The 18371-nt window shown below is 50.7% G+C and overlaps 2 protein-coding genes across 2 annotated transcripts in view; one reads left to right on the top strand and one right to left on the bottom strand.

Moving 5' to 3' along the window:
- ELK4 (ETS transcription factor ELK4) overlaps positions 1-13316 on the top strand; it is a 38473-nt gene extending 25157 nt beyond the window's left edge. Inside the window, exon 6 of the transcript XR_010024875.1 lies at positions 13265-13316. The gene's annotated coding sequence lies outside the window, so the exon portion shown is untranslated. The remainder of the gene's footprint in view (positions 1-13264) is intronic.
- Positions 109-18371, bottom strand: part of MFSD4A (major facilitator superfamily domain containing 4A) — a 31723-nt gene continuing 13460 nt past the window's right edge. Inside the window, exons 4-10 of the mRNA XM_063114148.1 lie at positions 13866-14034; positions 13322-13437; positions 12089-12262; positions 6858-7005; positions 2689-2759; positions 1325-1445; positions 109-164 (exon numbers count right to left, since the gene is read on the bottom strand). Of these exons, the coding sequence (XP_062970218.1) occupies positions 109-164; positions 1325-1445; positions 2689-2759; positions 6858-7005; positions 12089-12262; positions 13322-13437; positions 13866-14034 (855 nt within the window). The remainder of the gene's footprint in view (positions 165-1324; positions 1446-2688; positions 2760-6857; positions 7006-12088; positions 12263-13321; positions 13438-13865; positions 14035-18371) is intronic.

The following is an 18371-nucleotide window of genomic DNA, read 5'->3' on the forward strand; positions in this document are numbered from 1 at the left end:
GCAAAGGCATGGAGATCGCCTCCACTGCCACCCCCAGCTTTCTTAAACAGTTTAGTCATGTTGGTGCTCGGGAGGCTGGAAGTCTTCACTTTCCTCCTTCATCCAGCTTTACCTCTGGTAGCACTCAGGGTTTTCCATTCCAAGTGGTTTGTCTTGGGTAGGAGCTACAAAAGAAAAAACGAAACAACAGGCGGCATGTTTCAGCAGCTCTGATTAGTCGCAGCAATTCTTCATTCTGAGAGCTTACCCAGGCTTTTTGTTTCTCTGCCATTCTATGGCTCATGAGGGAACAAAGTGAGAAGTCAGATCTACTAGTCCTGGCAGATTGTTGGTGGAGGAGGTTGTTGGGGCTAGTGTCTAGGGCTTGAGGACTATGCATTTCTTTTTGCCTCCTATGAATAAAGAACCCTTAAGTGTTAAGCATTTGATACTTAGCCAACTGACTGAATGTGTGTCTTCAGTGAAGCTCTGTGCCAAGTGCTGGGCTAGACAACAGCCAGTGCCTGCCATTTCGGGAGCAAGGTTAGTGCTGTTTTGGGGGCCCCTTGTTCTTCTGGGCCTTTGTACTGAGTGTTTAGAGGGTGGATATGTCCACGCAGTGAGAGAGCAGATAGTGGATGCTTGCTCCTTCAGTCTTTTTGTAATTATTTTGCTTTTCATGAAGGGAATGAGGGCTCTGCCTGGGCACCTTCTCTTAAGAACTGGCTGCGTGCACAGCTGATACAGTCGCTGGGCACTTTGAAAGCTCTGGACGGAACAGCAGGTGAGGGCTCAGGGTTATGAAAACAGGTTTGGGACTCCCCCTGCCTGGGGTCTCCAGGGGGGAGACTATTCTTAGGAGATGTCTCTGCCCTGAAAGAGCTTTTCTTTGCCGCTTGGCCTGAAGTACTCCTTTCTGAAAACGAGATCTGGACTAGAGTCAAAATCCTGAACTGCAAAGAGATGGCCAATTAGGCCGCTGGGCCAAGTTCCAGCCAAGGAGGCAGGCTCTGCCTTTCAGCGCCCTGAACAGGCTGGAAAGAGATTCCTGGCCCATGGTGCTATGGCATGGTGGATGCAGGAAGCCAAGTTCATGTCCGTGTACCTCTGCTAATGGAGAAAGCATGAGTCAGCCTATCCTGCTCCCGCCTGCCTGGAGAGTCCAGTACAGACAATTGCAGAGAAAGCAGGAAGAGGGGGAAAGGAAGCTGTAGAAAAATAAACATTTCCTTGCATTTTACTTGGAACAGAGCAGCATTTTTGGCAATGTTCAGATCCATAGCATCTCTCCCACCCTCCCCCTGCTGTTTTCCTCCTCTTGTGTAGCAACGGATTCATTCCTTACCCGATGAGAGTCCAGGGTGCATCCTGTGGAAAAACAGGAGCAAGATATAGAAGGTAAAAGCCAAGCAACCAAAGATCACGCCACAGACCAGGAAACTATAGCCTCCCTGAGCCTGGAATATCTGCCAAAGGGGAAGACATAGAGACACAGACCATTAACACTTCACATGGAAGATGTATTGGAGGAAGTAGCCTACTCAGATCCTTAGCAGGTTTTTCAGTCAAGTTGAGGCCCGTCGCACTGATAGAAACATGGGGAGGAGGGAAGTCTTGGCCTTGCTCCAAGGTTATGTTATCTGGAGGAGGCGGAAATCCTGCTCTAAGGACTACCCCCTGTAGTCCCTTTCAGCTCTGTGTTCTAGAACCTTCTGTAAAACTCCATATCATCTTTGAAACGCCAATCATACTAGGTGTTTCTGTACCCATAACGCCTAATCAGAACTTTGCAGAGGATACATTTTTTTTAACCTTTTATTATGAAAATTTAAAACATTTGTTAGAGTAGCACATGTACCTCCCATGAACCCATCACCCAACTTTGGCAATCAGCACCAGTTTCATATGCAGCCTTCCACGCTTCCTGGCACTAGGTTACATGGAAGGAAGCCCGAGACATCACGTCATTTCAGTGCAGAAGGCATCATAAGATGCAGCTTTCCGTCCCCACCCAGGAGGGCAGAAGAGGAGAAAAGGAGAATCGAGTAGTGATGAGGGGGATTTTGATGACCGAAAGGACCTGGATTTGATATCACCTCTGTCAGTTACTAGAACTGTGACTGACCTAGGGCAAGTTGCTAAATTTATCTGAGTTTCAGTATCCTCTGTTGCAAAAAGGGGAATGATACCGACATTATAGCATTCGATAAAAAGTAGATGTTCTCTTTTTGCGGTGAACAAACGAGAATGTTTGAAGAGAGCTGGGAGAGCTGGCCCTGGGTCGGGGCGGAGTCAGGCAGGAAGCTGAGCCCATCGCAGGATGACCAAAGGCTGTGAGTGGTGGGTAAGGAGGGGCAGGTTGAGAAGGGATGGAAAAGGACTCCGGCTGCAGCCCAGACCCATCCCAGGCTCTCAGAGCTGAACAGCATTCCCACAGGCCCCCTCTGGCCCCACTCCCAGATATGGCTTGTGTTTGCTTTGGACTTTTCCATGTATCTGTTCATGTCTCCAGATCCCACATTTGGAGGCTCAGCTTTCAAGGCTGGCTCAGAAACGGAAATAGGTAACACCAGCACAGTGGGCCCCGGCTTGCTCTGTGGAAGATGCAGGAGAGGGGCAGCTTGCGCTTGGAAGTTGGCTGGCTGCATCTCCTCACGTGCTTGGAGACCTCCCCAACCGCTCTCCCCTCCCCTGGGGTTCCCCACATACCGAACCAACCAGCATCTGCAGGACCATCTCACCAATTCCTGCCCCTGTCACCAGCACTGTGGTCGCACAGCCTAACAAAAAGAGAAGGGTTTGGTTTGGTAAAGGCAAGTTAGGGAGATGGAAATCAGTTGTCATAATCCAGATTGTTTCTGGGAAAACTCTGGAAAATGGCATGGCTAAGAGGACTATTTTGGATTCCTAAGATTTCTCAGACTTAGACTGTAACTTTGCCTTGGGAATGTTTAGGTCCTACTGCCATGATGGCTCTTGTTTTGAAACTTTCAATTGCTCACAACTGCCTTCAGGGTAAATCCCAAGTTTCCTAGCCTGGCATTCAAGGCTTTTTCCAATCTGACTACCAATGACCTTTCTAGAAAGATTTCCTGATACCCTCAGGCCAGCCCTCTGCTATAGGCAGACCCATGTCTTCACTGTCCTGGTGTTACAATGACTAGCCAGCCCCACATCTCAGTGAGTCTGATAGCACGACACCTTCAGAGCCCAATCCAAGCTGTGTCACCTACTCGCCATGACCTCAGGCAGCTTCTGTAACTGCTCCAGGCCTTAGTTCACTCCTCTGTAAAATGGGTCACAGCATCTCCTTCAAAGGTAGCCATGTGGGTAACCCTGACTTGGTACATGCAGCGTGTCCAGTACGGCACAGGCACCCAGAGACAGCCAGCACCAGCCAGCTTGCTGCTGAAACCCTTGCACACTGCCTGCAGGTAAGGAAATGCTTCCCGTGGTGTGCAAGGCTCTCTAGACTCCTGCTGAAGGCTCAGCCTCATGCTGCCTGCTCACAGTCCTGCTTCCAGCCAGGATCCTGCGGCCCCACTCTCTACTCCGGGTTCTGACATGTGCCTCTACTCCCTCCTGAATGTTCCTCCTCCTCCTCCTTTCTGGCAAACTCCTGTTCATCTTTTAGGTCCTACTTTAGACTTCCTTCAGTCATCTTCTCCCCAGGTCCCTAGCCTGAATCAGTTGCTTCTCCCCATGCCCAACAGTGCCCACCCCCTGATCTCACTGAACGCACTGTCTGTCGACGCTGCCAGCCTTCCCCATGACGCTGCAAGCCCACGGGAGGAGACTGTGCCTTGACTCCTAGTTCACTGGCATCTACCAGTGCTTATTAGCAGCACAGTGGCCAACACGTGGTAGAATAAAACTGTTATCATCATCATCGTCTACTCTGGGCTTCATGTTCCTTCTAGCTCTTTTGGTCTCACTTATGTTCATGCTGGTCTCCATGCCTCTGCTCTCATTCTGTTCATTGCCCCCTGCCGCATCCCTCCCAGGAATGTCTTTCCTTTTTCCTCTCTGCCCTGCTAAATCCCAGGCCAGTGTACATCCCATCTCCTCCATTAAGCTATCTCTAAATTCAACACTGGTCACTCCCTTCTCTGAATTCCAGTGGCACCCAACTGTCTGTCCCACTCATTCGTTCAAAAAACTCTGAGGACGTTCTGTGTATCGGGTGCTGTGCTGAACACTGAGGACGCTCAGATGAATAAGAGCTGACAGATATCAAGCACCTGTGAGCCAGCTAGGACACTAAGCCAACAGCTTTACACTTTCTCTAGTGCACAATACAATCCTGCAAGGTAGGCATTTGCATTCCCATTTTATAGACGAGAAAATTGATACTCAGAGGGGGAAAGGGTGTGGAATTGCACAAAGTCATAAAGCCAGCAAGTGCGGAGGCAGGACTGACAGGCTGCTGATGACTTCAAAGCCCATGTTCTTTCCTTTGTCCCTTGTGGGTGTGTCTGTCCAGAGGAGGCAGACAGCATGGGTAACACGAGTTTCGAGATGGGTCAAACAGGAGATACGGGTGCAGTGTCAGTGGGCTCAAAGGAGGGACATACCTTTCCAGTGGGGATCAGAGAAGCTTCCTGGAGGGTCAAAAGGAAGGGGCTTGAGTTGGGTCTGGGCGGACGAGCAGACAGATAAAAGGGCAAGATGGAGTAGAGAGGGCATTCCAGGCAGAGGGTTCACCGTGTGCCCAAGTATGGAGGTGCAGAGCAGTTTTTGTGCCATCAAGGAAGAGCAAATACTTCCACACGGCTAGAATGTGGGGGGACGCAGGCAGAGGGAAGGCTGGAGAAGAAAGGAGCTCCATGGGAAGACAGGAAGGTTGTGACCAGCTGTTGTAAAGCACTTCCTCTGAGCAGCGTGGAGAGCACCTAGAAAGTGGCCCTCACCCCTGGCTACATGTGAGAAGCACCCAGCAGCTCTGGGCCAATGACATCAGACTCAGGGGTGAGGCCCAGTTCAGTGGGTTTTGTTACAAGTACTACAGGAAATTTTAATGTTGAACCACCTGGGTAGATGAGAGCAAGCCTGAGAGCAAGGAGACAAGGCAGGACCTACCAAGACAGGGATGGAGGGGATTAGAGACTGGGAGAAGCACGGCACCATTAAATAGTATGAGCAGGTAAATCTGATAAAGGCCCAAATGGGCAGAGACAGTGAAAAATGAAGAGTACGGATTTGAGTGATCACTTGCAGACAGAATCAATATAACTTATTGTTAAACTTTAACCTTTGTTTAGCACTTAAAACTCTGTGGGATATACTGTATGGCATGTAATAGCAACATTATTTCATTACTTCATGTACTCTCTTTAAAAGGTTTAAAGACTGATGGAGAGGAAGGAGTCTGGGCAGTCCTAGGCCCTCACCCTGGGAGCTGGGTGAAGGGCCGTGTGTTGCTGTGTAACAGGTGCACTATGCTGTCTCTAGGCCAAGGTAGGGAGAGAGACTGTTTCCTTGGGCATGTCCTGTGCGACCCAGCACTGTGTCCTGAGTAGCAGAAAGAAGGGTGAATGATCTGCCGGATGGACGATGACGGACTGGCTGATGCATCTTCCGCCCTCAGTTTTCATCAAGTCCAGGACCTCTTCAGAGTCATGTACAATGGGATTTATACCAGGCATGCCCTGATTTGGAGCTGTTTCTCACATTATGTGTACAGTCCCACTCAGAGGAGCCAGCAAAGAAGCTCAAATACATCTGATTCTCTAATTCATTCTATCACATGAATTATTTCTCTTCTGAATTACAAACATTAAATAGTGTATAGTATGGTCTTATTTGGACCTGAGAATAGATAGATATTTATATGCTCAGAAGGGATCTAGGAAGAAACAAGCTGCTAAGAGAGTTATTCTCAGCTACTTTTGCTTACTGCTTTCAGATATGCTTCTATTGTTTAAGGGTTTTGCAGAGAGCGTGTAGTACTCTTATAATAAAAAAAATTTCCATTTTGAAAAATAAAATGTGCAGGTTTATTGTAGAAAATATTTTATTTTCTTAACCCATGATGATGTTAAGTGCTAAGATTATTTGGGGATTATCCTTCGGTTCAAGGATCCAGGCTCTCCATGTCTCTCGTGACTTGGATAACTGAGTTGGGTATAGTTCTAATTGCTCTGGCCCTTCCTGTACACCAATTTCCCCCATGCCTCTCTAAAGAAATCACTCAGCTTAATGCTGGTTTTCCAACCTCTAGGGCGTCTCTAGTTGCTTCTAAGGTTAATGCTAAATATTCAAAACACAATTATTTTTAATTAACTCATTAAGAAAAGATCTTTGCTATATGCACTTGGGAGGCTAGGGAAAGTGGAGGGAGATTAGTTGAGAGAATTAGAGGTTTCTGGCATCAAAGCAGCTGTGTCACAACCTCAAACAGGTGTGGAGTCAGGGTTCTAATCCTCTGTGCTTTGAACAACATCCACCCAACATCCACAAAGCAAGGAGGTACTATTACTGATAATTACATTATAAAACATCTTTCCTGTACCATAATTTTCCTGTGAAACTTTGCTTGTCTTTGAATTTGGAATTTCCAGCACATGCGTTACACAAAGTGTCAGCTGTAGGTCAACAGGCATTACTGCGGGGAAAAAGAAAATGGAAAAGAGAAGCTTAACTGCTTCTCTTGGGCCTGAAGTCACATCAGCACAGGTGTCATGTTGAGTGGAGGGAGACACGTGGGTCAGCACAACCCCCACTTGTGAAGCTGTTCCCACTGAAGTCAGGAGGGGAGCATTCATTTGTATAAAGAAGTGGGGTAGTGACCTCGCTGGAAGAAGACGTCACAGAATACCACAAAAAGATGCACTGTCGGGGGAGGAATGCCTCTTTGCTCTTGGCCCCTGGACACTCACCTTTGTACTGGAGAATGTCCTCCGTGTAGGCTAGCATGCTGGGGAAGGTGCTACTGAGAAACAGGCCCAGACTTGCTGTCCCCACAAACAGGAAGACGACGTTGTAGGAGAAAATAAGCAGCACCAGGAATGTCACCACCACGCCGACCTGTATCAGCAAAGGTGGAGGCGATTAGAAATTGGGAGAAGCTGGGTGTCTATTGAGACAGCAGCCTCTAGACTTGCAGTTTCCTCTGCGGCCCCAGGAGCAGTACTGTGTAACCAGTGCGCCACCCTGTGGACTACGTGGGAATGGCAATGTTCCCAGTCATATCCACGAAGGAAGCCCTGATAATCCTGTATAGGAAAGCCAAGGGAGAGGAGCACCCCTAGACATCTACGCAAATTGCCTGCCATACATACTTTAAAAAAAAAAAAAAGATGACCGGTAAGGGGATCTTAACCCTTGACTTGGTGTTGTCAGCACCACGCTTTCCCAAGTGAGCTAACTGGCCATCCCTATGTAGGGATCTGAACCCATGGCCTTGGTGTTATCAGCACCACAGTGTCCCTAGTGAGCCATGGGCCGGCCCCATACATGAATAATAGGCATTTGTAGAGTGAGTACTGCCTGTCCCCAAGGTCTTATCTGTAACCACGAGGACTTCCATGCAAGTCATCAGCTCTCTGGCCTGCGGCACGGGTGATACAAGTCCTCTACTTCTCTAAAGAGGAGCCGCTTCTCTGCTTCTCTTCCCTTGAATGCTGAGAGTTCATGGGGCCCAGAGTGCACAGAGAGGAAGCCATCAGTTACCAGGAGCGGGGTGGAGTGGCTACAGGGGTCCCACCCTCTAGGAGTCCAAGCCAACCATCAGAGAGAGGGTCAGAGGCTGTGGCAAGCCAGCTTGGCTTTCCCCAGATTCGGCTCAGGTTCCTATGGGTAGATGCTAACCTGTGGTTGAAGACCCCTGTGATGGGCTAAAAGGCCCAGAAATCTTCCTAGTTCAGTAAGGGTCTGTCCCATGGGCTTATTTTTTGTTTAAACCAAACCAAACCAAACCAAAAAAACCCTATTTCTAAGTTCCTTAAAAATGTTTTTATGTCAATCTGAGTCATTTCTATGCAAAATGCATCTGGGAAGAAACCCCGGCAGCACAAGGTTTGGAGTCAGAAGATCCAGGTGTAAGTCCCAACTGTGTTTTCTACCAGCTATGGAATCTTGAAGTAGTTGATCTGATTCTTACCTTCCTAATCTGCAAAATGGGAATACAGTAGTTGCAACATCTACATCAAAAGATGATAGCTGAAATCATATAAGTGAAGAAGCTCTGTCAAGTGTGAAGCTGTAGACAAATATTAGCCCTGGTGCTTATGTGTGGGCTTCTCTTAATGTCTCAGGAGATAGAGATCTTTTACGTCAGCCCATAGCTTTGAGGTATAAATCTCCTGGGTCAGGACATCTGTCTCTAGAAAAAATAAGTATAGCGTACAGAGCTAGAAGATAAACAAGAAATCATATGTAATCCAACTCCTCCCCCTGGAGGAGGACTGGACATGCAAAAGGAAGAAACTTGCAGAGCGTCATAGGTAGGGGGCTTTGTGCCAATGGGAAAAACAAAGCCAGTGATCCTAGTCCCTGAGCCCCGTACCCCTTAACTCTCCTCTACCAGCCCCTCAGTCTCTGCTGCAAGATCTCCTGGGTGTGAGGTGTTTCGAGTCATGCCTCAAGACTCAGAGTGCTTATACCAAGAGAGACTTCCTGAAGGAAAGAAACACATTCTCTTCCTAATGGAGAGGGAACACGAAAGACTTCTCTCATGTAGTGGAAACATGAGAGCAATGGAAACATCTATGGTTCCAAACAGAATGTATTTCTTTGGTGGTCCCACAGCTCCATTTGCTCTCTCTTCCTCCTCTGCTCAATTTCTTACCAGGTTTTTTGTTTTGGGAGGCTGGCCAGTACAGGGATCAAACCGTGGACCTTGGTGTTATCAGCACCACGCTCTGACCAACTGAGCTACCTGGCCAGCCTGGCCCAGGATTCTATTCTGGCTCTTTATCCCTATTCCCCTTTAGTCCAGCTCCATGGTTTCAAATATCTCTATGCCAGGGACTCTTAAATCTATCCCTCCAGCCATGGCCTGTGTCCAGAACTCCAGACTTGCATGTAAAACTGCCCCTTTGATACAGTTAGTCACTGGATGACGACCGAGGTGGTCAAACCAGAACTTTTAATTTCTTCTACCAATCCTGCTCTTCCCCACATCAATAACAGCATTCCCATCCATGCAGATGCCCTAGCCCTAGATCTAAAGTGGTCCTTGATTCCTCCCCCTCCCTTACTTCCTACATTCGGCTCAGCAGCAAGTCCTGCCAACCCTACCTCAAAAAGCACTGTAGAATTTTTGTCTCTCTCCAAATCCATCCTGACCACTCTCATCCCGGCTAACTCCCTCTTGTGCCTGGACAGCCACAGTTGACATCTCACTGGTCTCCCTGCTGTACTCTGCCCCTCCACAGTCTGTTCTTCCACAGAACTACTGGAGTGCATGTTTAGAGTGCAATGCAGGGGGCTGGCTGGTTAGCTCAGTTGGTTAGAGTGCAGCCATGTAACACCAATGTCACGGGTTTGGATCCCCGTACCAGCCAGCTGTCAAAAACAAATAAAATGCAGAGCAAGTCTGTCCCCTGCTTAAGCCCCTTTAACAGCTTCCTGCCTACTTAAAATAAAATCCACATCTGGATTACAAAGTCCTCCAGGATGCAGCCCTTGTCTGCTTCCCCAACCTCATCTCTATCTGCTCCCCCATCCCCTACCCTGCCCACCAAGTTAGAGGAAACCAGCCATGCCCTCTGCCAGGAAAGCTCACTCCTCTGCCCTTCATGGGGCTGACGACTTCCTTATGCTCAGCTCTCAACTAATGAACTTGGACGCCAGGACTTTGCTGCTGCTCAGGTGAGGCTGCTTCCCCTCCTCTCCCACCACCAGTCTACCCTACGTACAAACCACACGTACTTCCAGGTGAGCCTCAAAGCCTGAAGGTCTCCAGATTTGGGGAAGTTTGAAAGATACCTAACTCTCTTATTTTAGCCTTGGTGACAGAAGACAATATGCACGGGGGGAACCATCAGCTCTGGCAACCAGCTCTCCTCCCACTCAGGGACACCCACCCCCATCCCCAACTGGTGACTCAGTCTGGCTCTCAGCCTGCTTCTCCCCGTCCGCAGTGTCCTCACCTTCGTTGTCTGTGCCAGGGCACACTCTTTCCTCCTAGTCTGTCTTCTCTTCCCTGGCAGACAGCAAACTCCCTGGAGGCAGGGACCTTGTCTTACAGGACTCAGCCCCTGTGGCTCCCAGCAGGCCTTGCACAGAGTGCACACACATTAGCTCAGGCAGTGGTTGCTGAGCCCCAGGACAATGCTGAGAACAGTGTGATGTTAATGGAACCATCAGAGCAACACTTGGAGGTAGTCACAGTGACTCTGTCGCAGTCACTCACTCAGCAGCTGCAGCATGGGAGGCTTGCTAGGGGCTGTCAGCTGTAGCTCCCAGACAGGGTGCTCAGCAAAAGCACCAGGAAAGCTTTCAAAACAATTCAGAGGTCCAGGCTCCTCTCCACAGCTTCTGAGTCAGAATCTCTGGGGCAGCGGCCCAGGAATCTGTATTTTCTAAAAGTCCCTGCAGTGAGTCTAAGGTATTTGGGAGTCACATGCTCTAGGACAGTGCTTTCCCAAACTGGCTGGATGGTGTGAGTCCCCTGGGCGTTTGTTCAACATGTAGATTGCTAGGCCTTCTCATGGACATTCTGATTCACTCAGTCTGGGCTGGGGCCAGGAATCTGATTTTCGTTTTTAAGAGCCACACTCCAGGTGAGTTTTCATCGCACATGGACGTCCCAGGCCTCCTTCAGTCTCTCGAACCCAGATTCCCACCCTGCTCTCCTTTGGCTCAGCAGCTGACCTGGGGTCCTGCCTGGACGGGCCGCTGTTAGCTGTTCGCACTGCACCCTTCCTCTTCCCCACCTCGCAGACCCCTAGAATCCTTCTCTTTCCCTGTGTCACTCTACCCGGGCCCTGGGACGGGGCCTTCCTTCCTCCTGAGCTCAGCCCCTCCCCCACCCTCTGCTCTTTGTCCCGTGTCCCCTCTGCCTTCCTCACTGCTGCTCTCTGACAACAGCATCTCCACAGACTCCCCTCCTAACAGGCTTCCTCCCTTTGTCGTCTGCTTACAAACAGCCTCACAGCACCCAAGTCCTGTCAAACAGAACTCCCCTCAACTCAGAAACACTTGCAAAGAGAAACCCACACTCAGCCCTCCACTTCCCGTCTCACTCTCACCCTCAACCTCTTGAGTTCAGCTTCTACCCACCCACCTCTCATCTACATTGAACTTAAATTTCTTTTTTGAAGGTCAACAACCAGCATAAGGCCCAATCCAAGGGTCTTTCTCATGATCTTGGTCTCTGTGGCCCCAACATTATGCCCGAACCTCCCTCTCTGTTTGAAACTCAATCAAGGAAGTACTTTCTTACAGTGGCTTTAGCTACTTGGAAAGGTAGTGAGTTCCTAGTCACTGGAGGCGTTTAAACAGAGACTGTGAACCCCTTGGAAGGGATGTTTTAGAGGAGATTGAAGCCCTGGTGGGAGGCTGGACTAGATGACCCTGCGGGAGTTCGTCATCTGGACCCCTTTGTCACAGATGGTGATGTGGACGCACATTAGGGCAAGGGTCTTAACCCATTGCTCAGGCCCAGACCTCCTATCTCCCAGGCAGACCAGTTCCTTGAAGGTCATCCTACATGCCAGTCTGGCTACTTAAGAGTCACCTAGGAAAGTCACAAAATGCAAATTCCCAGGCCCAGCCCAGAGGTGGTGATTTCAGAGGGCTCTGACCAGCTGGGCACCAAGGTAAACATGGGAGGACCTAGGCCAGCACCTATGTCCCTCATCCTCTTGGCAGGTTGTCCACTGGGATCTGCTCTACAAGCTGCAGTAATCACCTCCTACAGCCTCTTCCTTTTATGCTTCTAAGGGCGTGAACTCAGAGGCCTAGAGAGGGCAAGGGACTTTTCCAAGGCAGGCTCCACCTCCCAGATCTCCATCCCTTCCTCACCAGGATCTCCCTCCTCCTTCTCTTCTACATTCCCACCTGTTGGCAGAGTCCAGTCCCGTGCAAAGGTTCTGGGGCAATGGCAGGCCCAGGAGTAGATGGGTTCTTCTGGGTCTCTAAGAAGTGAAATGCAGCCACTTACCACGTTGATGAAGACCATGGTGGCCGGCTTCACTCTCGAGGAGATGGGGATGGAGATGAGCCGGCCCAGGGTGACGAAGCCCCAGAAGAGGCTAGGGAGGTAACCCGCCACCTTGTGTCCAACAGACAGCGGCTTCTCCACTGCATAGCTGTACACAAAGGCAGAATACTCGCCCTGTGGAGAGACCAGGCCCCGCTGAGCACCCCTGCAGCCCGGCCAGACCGTAACCCTCGCAAGGGGGCCAGGCCGGGGCAAGTGTGCTGAGTGCTGTGGAAAGACTGACTGTGCCTGTTCCCCGAGGCTCAGTCAGGGTGGGCTTGGAGCCACGACCACACAGCACACGCAGGCCGAGCTGAGAACAGAACCGGGGTGCCAAGGCTCACAGACTGCACCTGCAGAGACCCAGGCATTCCAGAGAGGTGTCTCTGGGCCTCTGCAGGGGGGGTCTCCATGGGATCTGGGCCCACAGGCTCTGCTCCCCACTTCAACCAGAGCAGAGCCCCACTGCATGTCTTATTCATGAGGAAGGTCTTTTTGCTGAAAGAAGGGTGCTGAAGCTAAAAAAAAAAAAAAAAAAAGAATAGGTGTGCGCAAGCATCTCATTTTACAGATGAGAGAGCACAGAGAAGCGACTTGCCCAAGGTCACACAGAGTCGGAAGTCAACCAGTACTGTCATGAGTACTTTCCACCAGGTCATCTAAGTTTTTTGGCCCTTCTCTCTGGAGAGTCTCTCATATGGCAATCAGGTAACCAATCAGCCATTCAAGACTGTCCTAATCTAATCATAAGAGATTTCAGGGAAAAGGCACTAAATAATGTAACAGAGGTCACGAGTGGAATGAATAGCTGGGCCTAAATTCTGCCTGTAGCTTGCTTACAATATTGGCTGAGAAGCCCAGGTTTGTCGCGTATTCCAGGAAGAAAAGTACCTTAGAGTTTACATGGCACAACCTGTAATTGCGGAAATAAGGCTCTGCCTCTTTAAAAATAGGCTAGTGGGTAGCCTACACTCTGCAACAAATCCGATAGGCCCCTATCTATAGAGTTAACAAAAATAAAAACAACTGGCAGACAGAAGCCCCTAGTACCAATGGGCTGTGAACGATTCTGCAGTCTCCCCTAGGACTTGAATTTAGGAAACCCTGATGCTCCTCTCTTTCTCTTGCCATCTCCAGACTCGAGTCTCAGGGTGGAGGGTCCCCCAATAAACGTCACCCCGAGGGCAGGCTCACCGTCATCCCGTCCGTCATGAACAGGACCAGGGCTGCTGTGATGTGGATGGCAAAGAAGGTGGAAGGGGCTCCTCTGAAGTTCTTCCTTTGGCAGCAGCTGAACAGGTCCTCATGCCCTGGGGGAGGCACAGGAGAACAGGGGGCAGTCAGCTCTGCTCCCCTCCCTCTGCAGGCCCGGGGAAGTGGCTGGCCGTTCTCAGAGCCCTGGCAGGAGGGGACCGCTGACACCTCCACCTTCTCTAGCTTTCTATTAGGAACAGCCCCTATCCATCTCCAAGTCCTGGTGGAACTGAGGCTCAGAAAGGTCAAACAACTTGCCCAAGGTAACACAGGCAGGGTGGGCAGCACGGAGATTGGAGCCAGGAGTCTGCCTGCCTCCTCCTCCTGGCCAGGTTGCTCCATCTCCTGTCTCCCGAGACCATCAGGGCCAAGGCTTTTCCCTGACCATTATCACCTGTGATCTTGGTTCACCCTCCCTGGTGGAGGGGTTACCAGGGAAGCCTCGATGTGAGGCTGTGAGTTTGAAAGTTCATCAGAGCCCCACCTGGCTGTGGCTGAAACTTTGGAGGCAGTGAGGAGGCTTCTTCTTTCTCAGGAGGCTGTGTCTCCAGGGCGAGCTCATCTGCAGATAGGAGCAGGGGCCTCCTCTGGGGACAGCAGGTCAGCAGCCGCTCCTTGGACAGCAGAAACAGCACAGCCATGGGCACTGGAAGCTGAGGGTAGGGGCAGAGGATCAGGGTAGTCCTGCCCTGTTGGCTCTCCCTGCCCACGCCTGGCCCTCTGCACATGCCTCCACACGGTCATTCGGTGCACTCTGCAACTGCGCAGTCCTGGGAGAAGACAGCTCTTTTCCAGGGGTGCCCACCTAAGAGCTGTCCTTAGCTAATGAGCCAGGTACATTGAGCAGGGGCCCAACCTTAACCACCCCTGTTTCCCTGAAAAGGCTTGTCACATGTAAAGTTTGGCTCACACCGGGCCACTGCTGGCCAGGACAGGTGCCAGGGTAAACTCGTTTCTAACATGTTTGTCCTGCACGGGGCTGATACGTGGCACCTCACGCTCAGTCCTTCAGTCTTGCTTTTGTCATTACAGCTCTATAAAATGTGCTGGGGGCATTACCATCCCCATTTTCCAGACGGGGCAACTGAGGCTCAAAGCTATCACTTAGGTGTAACCTGTTAGAACTGGGAGAGACCTGAGAGGTGAACTAGAGCCCCAGAGAGTGGAAGTGCTGGCTCACACAGCTGACTTGGGGCAGAGCTAGACTGGAACCTGCATTCTGATCTCGTCCAGCACGGTCTCCACCTCAGGGGCTGTCTGGGGGATGTTATGCCCTAGCAGGGTACAGAGGCTCTCCACAGGGGCTTGGTGTGGAAACTGGAAGACAGGGACTCCTTCCAATTGAAAAATGCCTGATCACCACACACACAAGCCAGTGGTTCAGTTCACTGCTATCTACGTTGAGCCACTTAGGTTTTATCAGAACTCCCCAGAGCGATGGGAAACACTGCCTCCTTCTGAGGTTGCCTGAAGAAGCCTCCAGCACCTCCCTGAGGTGCCCCTGCCTGTGTCCAACCACACTCACTGCCAGGAAGTTCCTCATCCAGTCTAACTGCTGCCCTTCCTGCTGCGATTCCAGCCCAGTTTGTTTTGCTTAGGAAAGAGAGGTAGCCCAGGAAGCTGTGGAAGTTTTCCAGAGGCAGGTGAGAGCGGCCAGCTAGTGGGCTCCTCTGACTCGCAGGAGAAGCAGGCAGGGTAGTGATGCTAGCCCCTGACTAGTGCTGTCCTGGGGAGCCCCCCCCCTCCCCTCCCCTCCCCCCCCTCCCCTGGAGGCTGGTGGCTCACACCAGCATTCTCCCGTCACCCTACAGGGGTGTAAGACAAAACCACCCCTTGTGCTGACACCTCTCTGTGGTGACCATGGGAGCCTTTCTGCACACTCAAAAACAGGCCAAGGTCAGACACGGCCCATGGCAGCGGTAAAGCCAGGGAAGAGAAACAGCCCCTGCCCGCAGGCAGTCCTGGGCCTGATGGGGACACACCCTCCCATCTGATGGGGGAAACAGGAAACCCACACACAGAGGCCTGCAGTGGCAGAACGGCTGGGGCTGGGCGAAGGCCAAGGGAAAACAGCTGTAAAAGAGGCGTGATCACTCAGGTGGGGCTTTCCAGAGGGGGTGGTGGGAAGGACTTCACAGAGGACTGGCTGGCACTACGGGGAACACACTCGATTTTTACAAGAATTCCATTCAGGGGAGGCAGCTCCACCTTAAAAGTCAGGGAATGGCAGGCAGGGTGTGTGTGTGTGTGTGTGTGTGTGTGTGTGTGTGTGTGTGTGTGTGTGTGTGTCTGTGTGTGTGTGTCTGTGTGTGTCTGTGTGTGTGTGTGTCTGTGTGTGTCTGTGTGTGTGTGTGTCTGTGTGTGTGTCTCTGTGTGTGTGTCTGTGTGTGTCTCTGTGTGTGTGTCTGTGTGTGTCTCTGTGTGTGTGTCTGTGTGTGTGTCTGTGTGTGTCTCTGTGTGTGTGTCTGTGTGTGTGTCTCTGTGTCTCTGTGTGTGTGTCTGTGTGTGTCTCTGTGTGTGTGTCTGTGTGTGTGTCTCTGTGTGTGTGTCTGTGTGTGTCTCTGTGTGTGTCTGTGTGTGTCTCTGTGTGTGTGTCTGTGTGTGTCTCTGTGTGTGTGTCTGTGTGTGTGTCTCTGTGTGTGTCTCTGTGTTTGTGTCTGTGTGTGTCTCTGTGTGTGTGTCTGTGTGTGTGTGTCTGTGTGTGTGTCTGTGTGTGTCTCTGTGTGTGTGTCTGTGTGTGTGTCTCTGTGTGTCTGTGTGTGTCTCTGTGTGTGTGTCTGTGTGTGTCTGTGTGTGTGTCTCTGTGTGTGTGTCTGTGTGTGTCTCTGTGTGTGTGTCTGTGTGTGTGTCTCTGTGTGTGTGTCTGTGTGTGTCTCTGTGTGTGTGTCTGTGTGTGTGTCTCTGTGTGTCTGTGTGTGTCTCTGTGTGTGTCTGTGTGTGTCTGTGTGTGTGTCTCTGTGTGTGTGTCTGTGTGTGTCTCTGTGTGTGTGTCTGTGTGTGTGTGTCTGTGTGTGTGTCTGTGTGTGTCTCTGTGTGTGTGTCTGTGTGTGTGTGTCTGTGTGTGTGTCTGTGTGTGTCTCTGTGTGTGTGTCTGTGTGTGTGTCTCTGTGTGTCTGTGTGTGTCTCTGTGTGTGTGTCTGTGTGTGTCTGTGTGTGTGTCTCTGTGTGTCTGTGTGTGTGTCTGTGTGTGTCTCTGTGTGTGTGTCTGTGTGTGTGTCTCTGTGTGTGTGTCTGTGTGTGTCTCTGTGTGTGTGTCTGTGTGTGTCTCTGTGTGTGTGTCTGTGTGTGTGTCTCTGTGTGTGTGTCTGTGTGTGTCTCTGTGTTTGTGTCTGTGTGTGTCTCTGTGTGTGTGTCTGTGTGTGTGTGTCTGTGTGTGTGTCTGTGTGTGTCTCTGTGTGTGTGTCTGTGTGTGTGTCTCTGTGTGTCTGTGTGTGTCTCTGTGTGTGTGTCTGTGTGTGTCTGTGTGTGTGTCTCTGTGTGTGTGTCTGTGTGTGTCTCTGTGTGTGTGTCTGTGTGTGTGTCTCTGTGTGTGTGTCTGTGTGTGTCTCTGTGTGTGTGTCTGTGTGTGTGTGTCTGTGTGTGTGTCTGTGTGTGTCTCTGTGTGTGTGTCTGTGTGTGTGTCTCTGTGTGTCTGTGTGTGTCTCTGTGTGTGTGTCTGTGTGTGTGTCTCTGTGTGTCTGTGTGTGTCTCTGTGTGTGTGTCTGTGTGTGTGTCTGTGTGTGTGTCTCTGTGTGTGTGTCTGTGTGTGTCTCTGTGTGTGTGTCTGTGTGTGTGTCTCTGTGTGTCTGTGTGTGTCTCTGTGTGTGTGTCTGTGTGTGTCTGTGTGTGTGTCTCTGTGTGTGTGTCTGTGTGTGTCTCTGTGTGTGTGTCTGTGTGTGTGTGTCTGTGTGTGTGTCTCTGTGTGTGTGTCTGTGTGTGTCTCTGTGTGTCTGTGTGTGTCTCTGTGTGTGTGTCTGTGTGTGTGTCTCTGTGTGTCTGTGTGTGTCTCTGTGTGTGTGTCTGTGTGTGTGTCTCTGTGTGTCTGTGTGTGTCTCTGTGTGTGTGTCTGTGTGTGTCTCTGTGTGTGTGTCTGTGTGTGTGTCTCTGTGTGTGTGTCTGTGTGTGTCTCTGTGTGTGTGTCTGTGTGTGTGTCTCTGTGTGTCTGTGTGTGTCTCTGTGTGTGTGTCTGTGTGTGTCTGTGTGTGTGTCTCTGTGTGTGTGTCTGTGTGTGTCTCTGTGTGTGTGTCTGTGTGTGTGTGTCTGTGTGTGTGTCTGTGTGTGTGTGTCTGTGTGTGTCTCTGTGTGTGTGTCTGTGTGTGTCTGTGTGTGTGTCTCTGTGTGTGTGTCTGTGTGTGTGTCTGTGTGTGTCTCTGTGTGTGTGTCTGTGTGTCTGTGTGTGTGTCTCTGTGTGTGTGTCTGTGTGTGTGTCTCTGTGTGTCTGTGTGTGTCTCTGTGTGTGTGTCTGTGTGTGTGTCTCTGTGTGTCTGTGTGTGTCTCTGTGTGTGTGTCTGTGTGTGTCTCTGTGTGTGTGTCTGTGTGTGTCTCTGTGTGTGTGTCTGTGTGTGTGTCTCTGTGTGTGTGTCTGTGTGTGTCTCTGTGTGTGTGTCTGTGTGTGTGTCTCTGTGTGTCTGTGTGTGTCTCTGTGTGTGTGTCTGTGTGTGTCTGTGTGTGTGTCTCTGTGTGTGTGTCTGTGTGTGTCTCTGTGTGTGTGTCTGTGTGTGTGTGTCTGTGTGTGTGTCTGTGTGTGTGTCTCTGTGTGTGTGTCTGTGTGTGTGTCTCTGTGTGTCTGTGTGTGTCTCTGTGTGTGTGTCTGTGTGTGTGTCTCTGTGTGTCTGTGTGTGTCTCTGTGTGTGTGTCTGTGTGTGTCTCTGTGTGTGTGTCTGTGTGTGTGTCTCTGTGTGTCTGTGTGTGTCTCTGTGTGTGTGTCTGTGTGTGTGTCTCTGTGTGTCTGTGTGTGTCTCTGTGTGTGTGTCTGTGTGTGTGTCTCTGTGTGTCTGTGTGTGTCTCTGTG

Source organism: Cynocephalus volans, chromosome 11 (genome assembly GCF_027409185.1).
Source record: "Cynocephalus volans isolate mCynVol1 chromosome 11, mCynVol1.pri, whole genome shotgun sequence".
NCBI classification, from domain to species: Eukaryota; Metazoa; Chordata; class Mammalia; order Dermoptera; family Cynocephalidae; genus Cynocephalus; species Cynocephalus volans.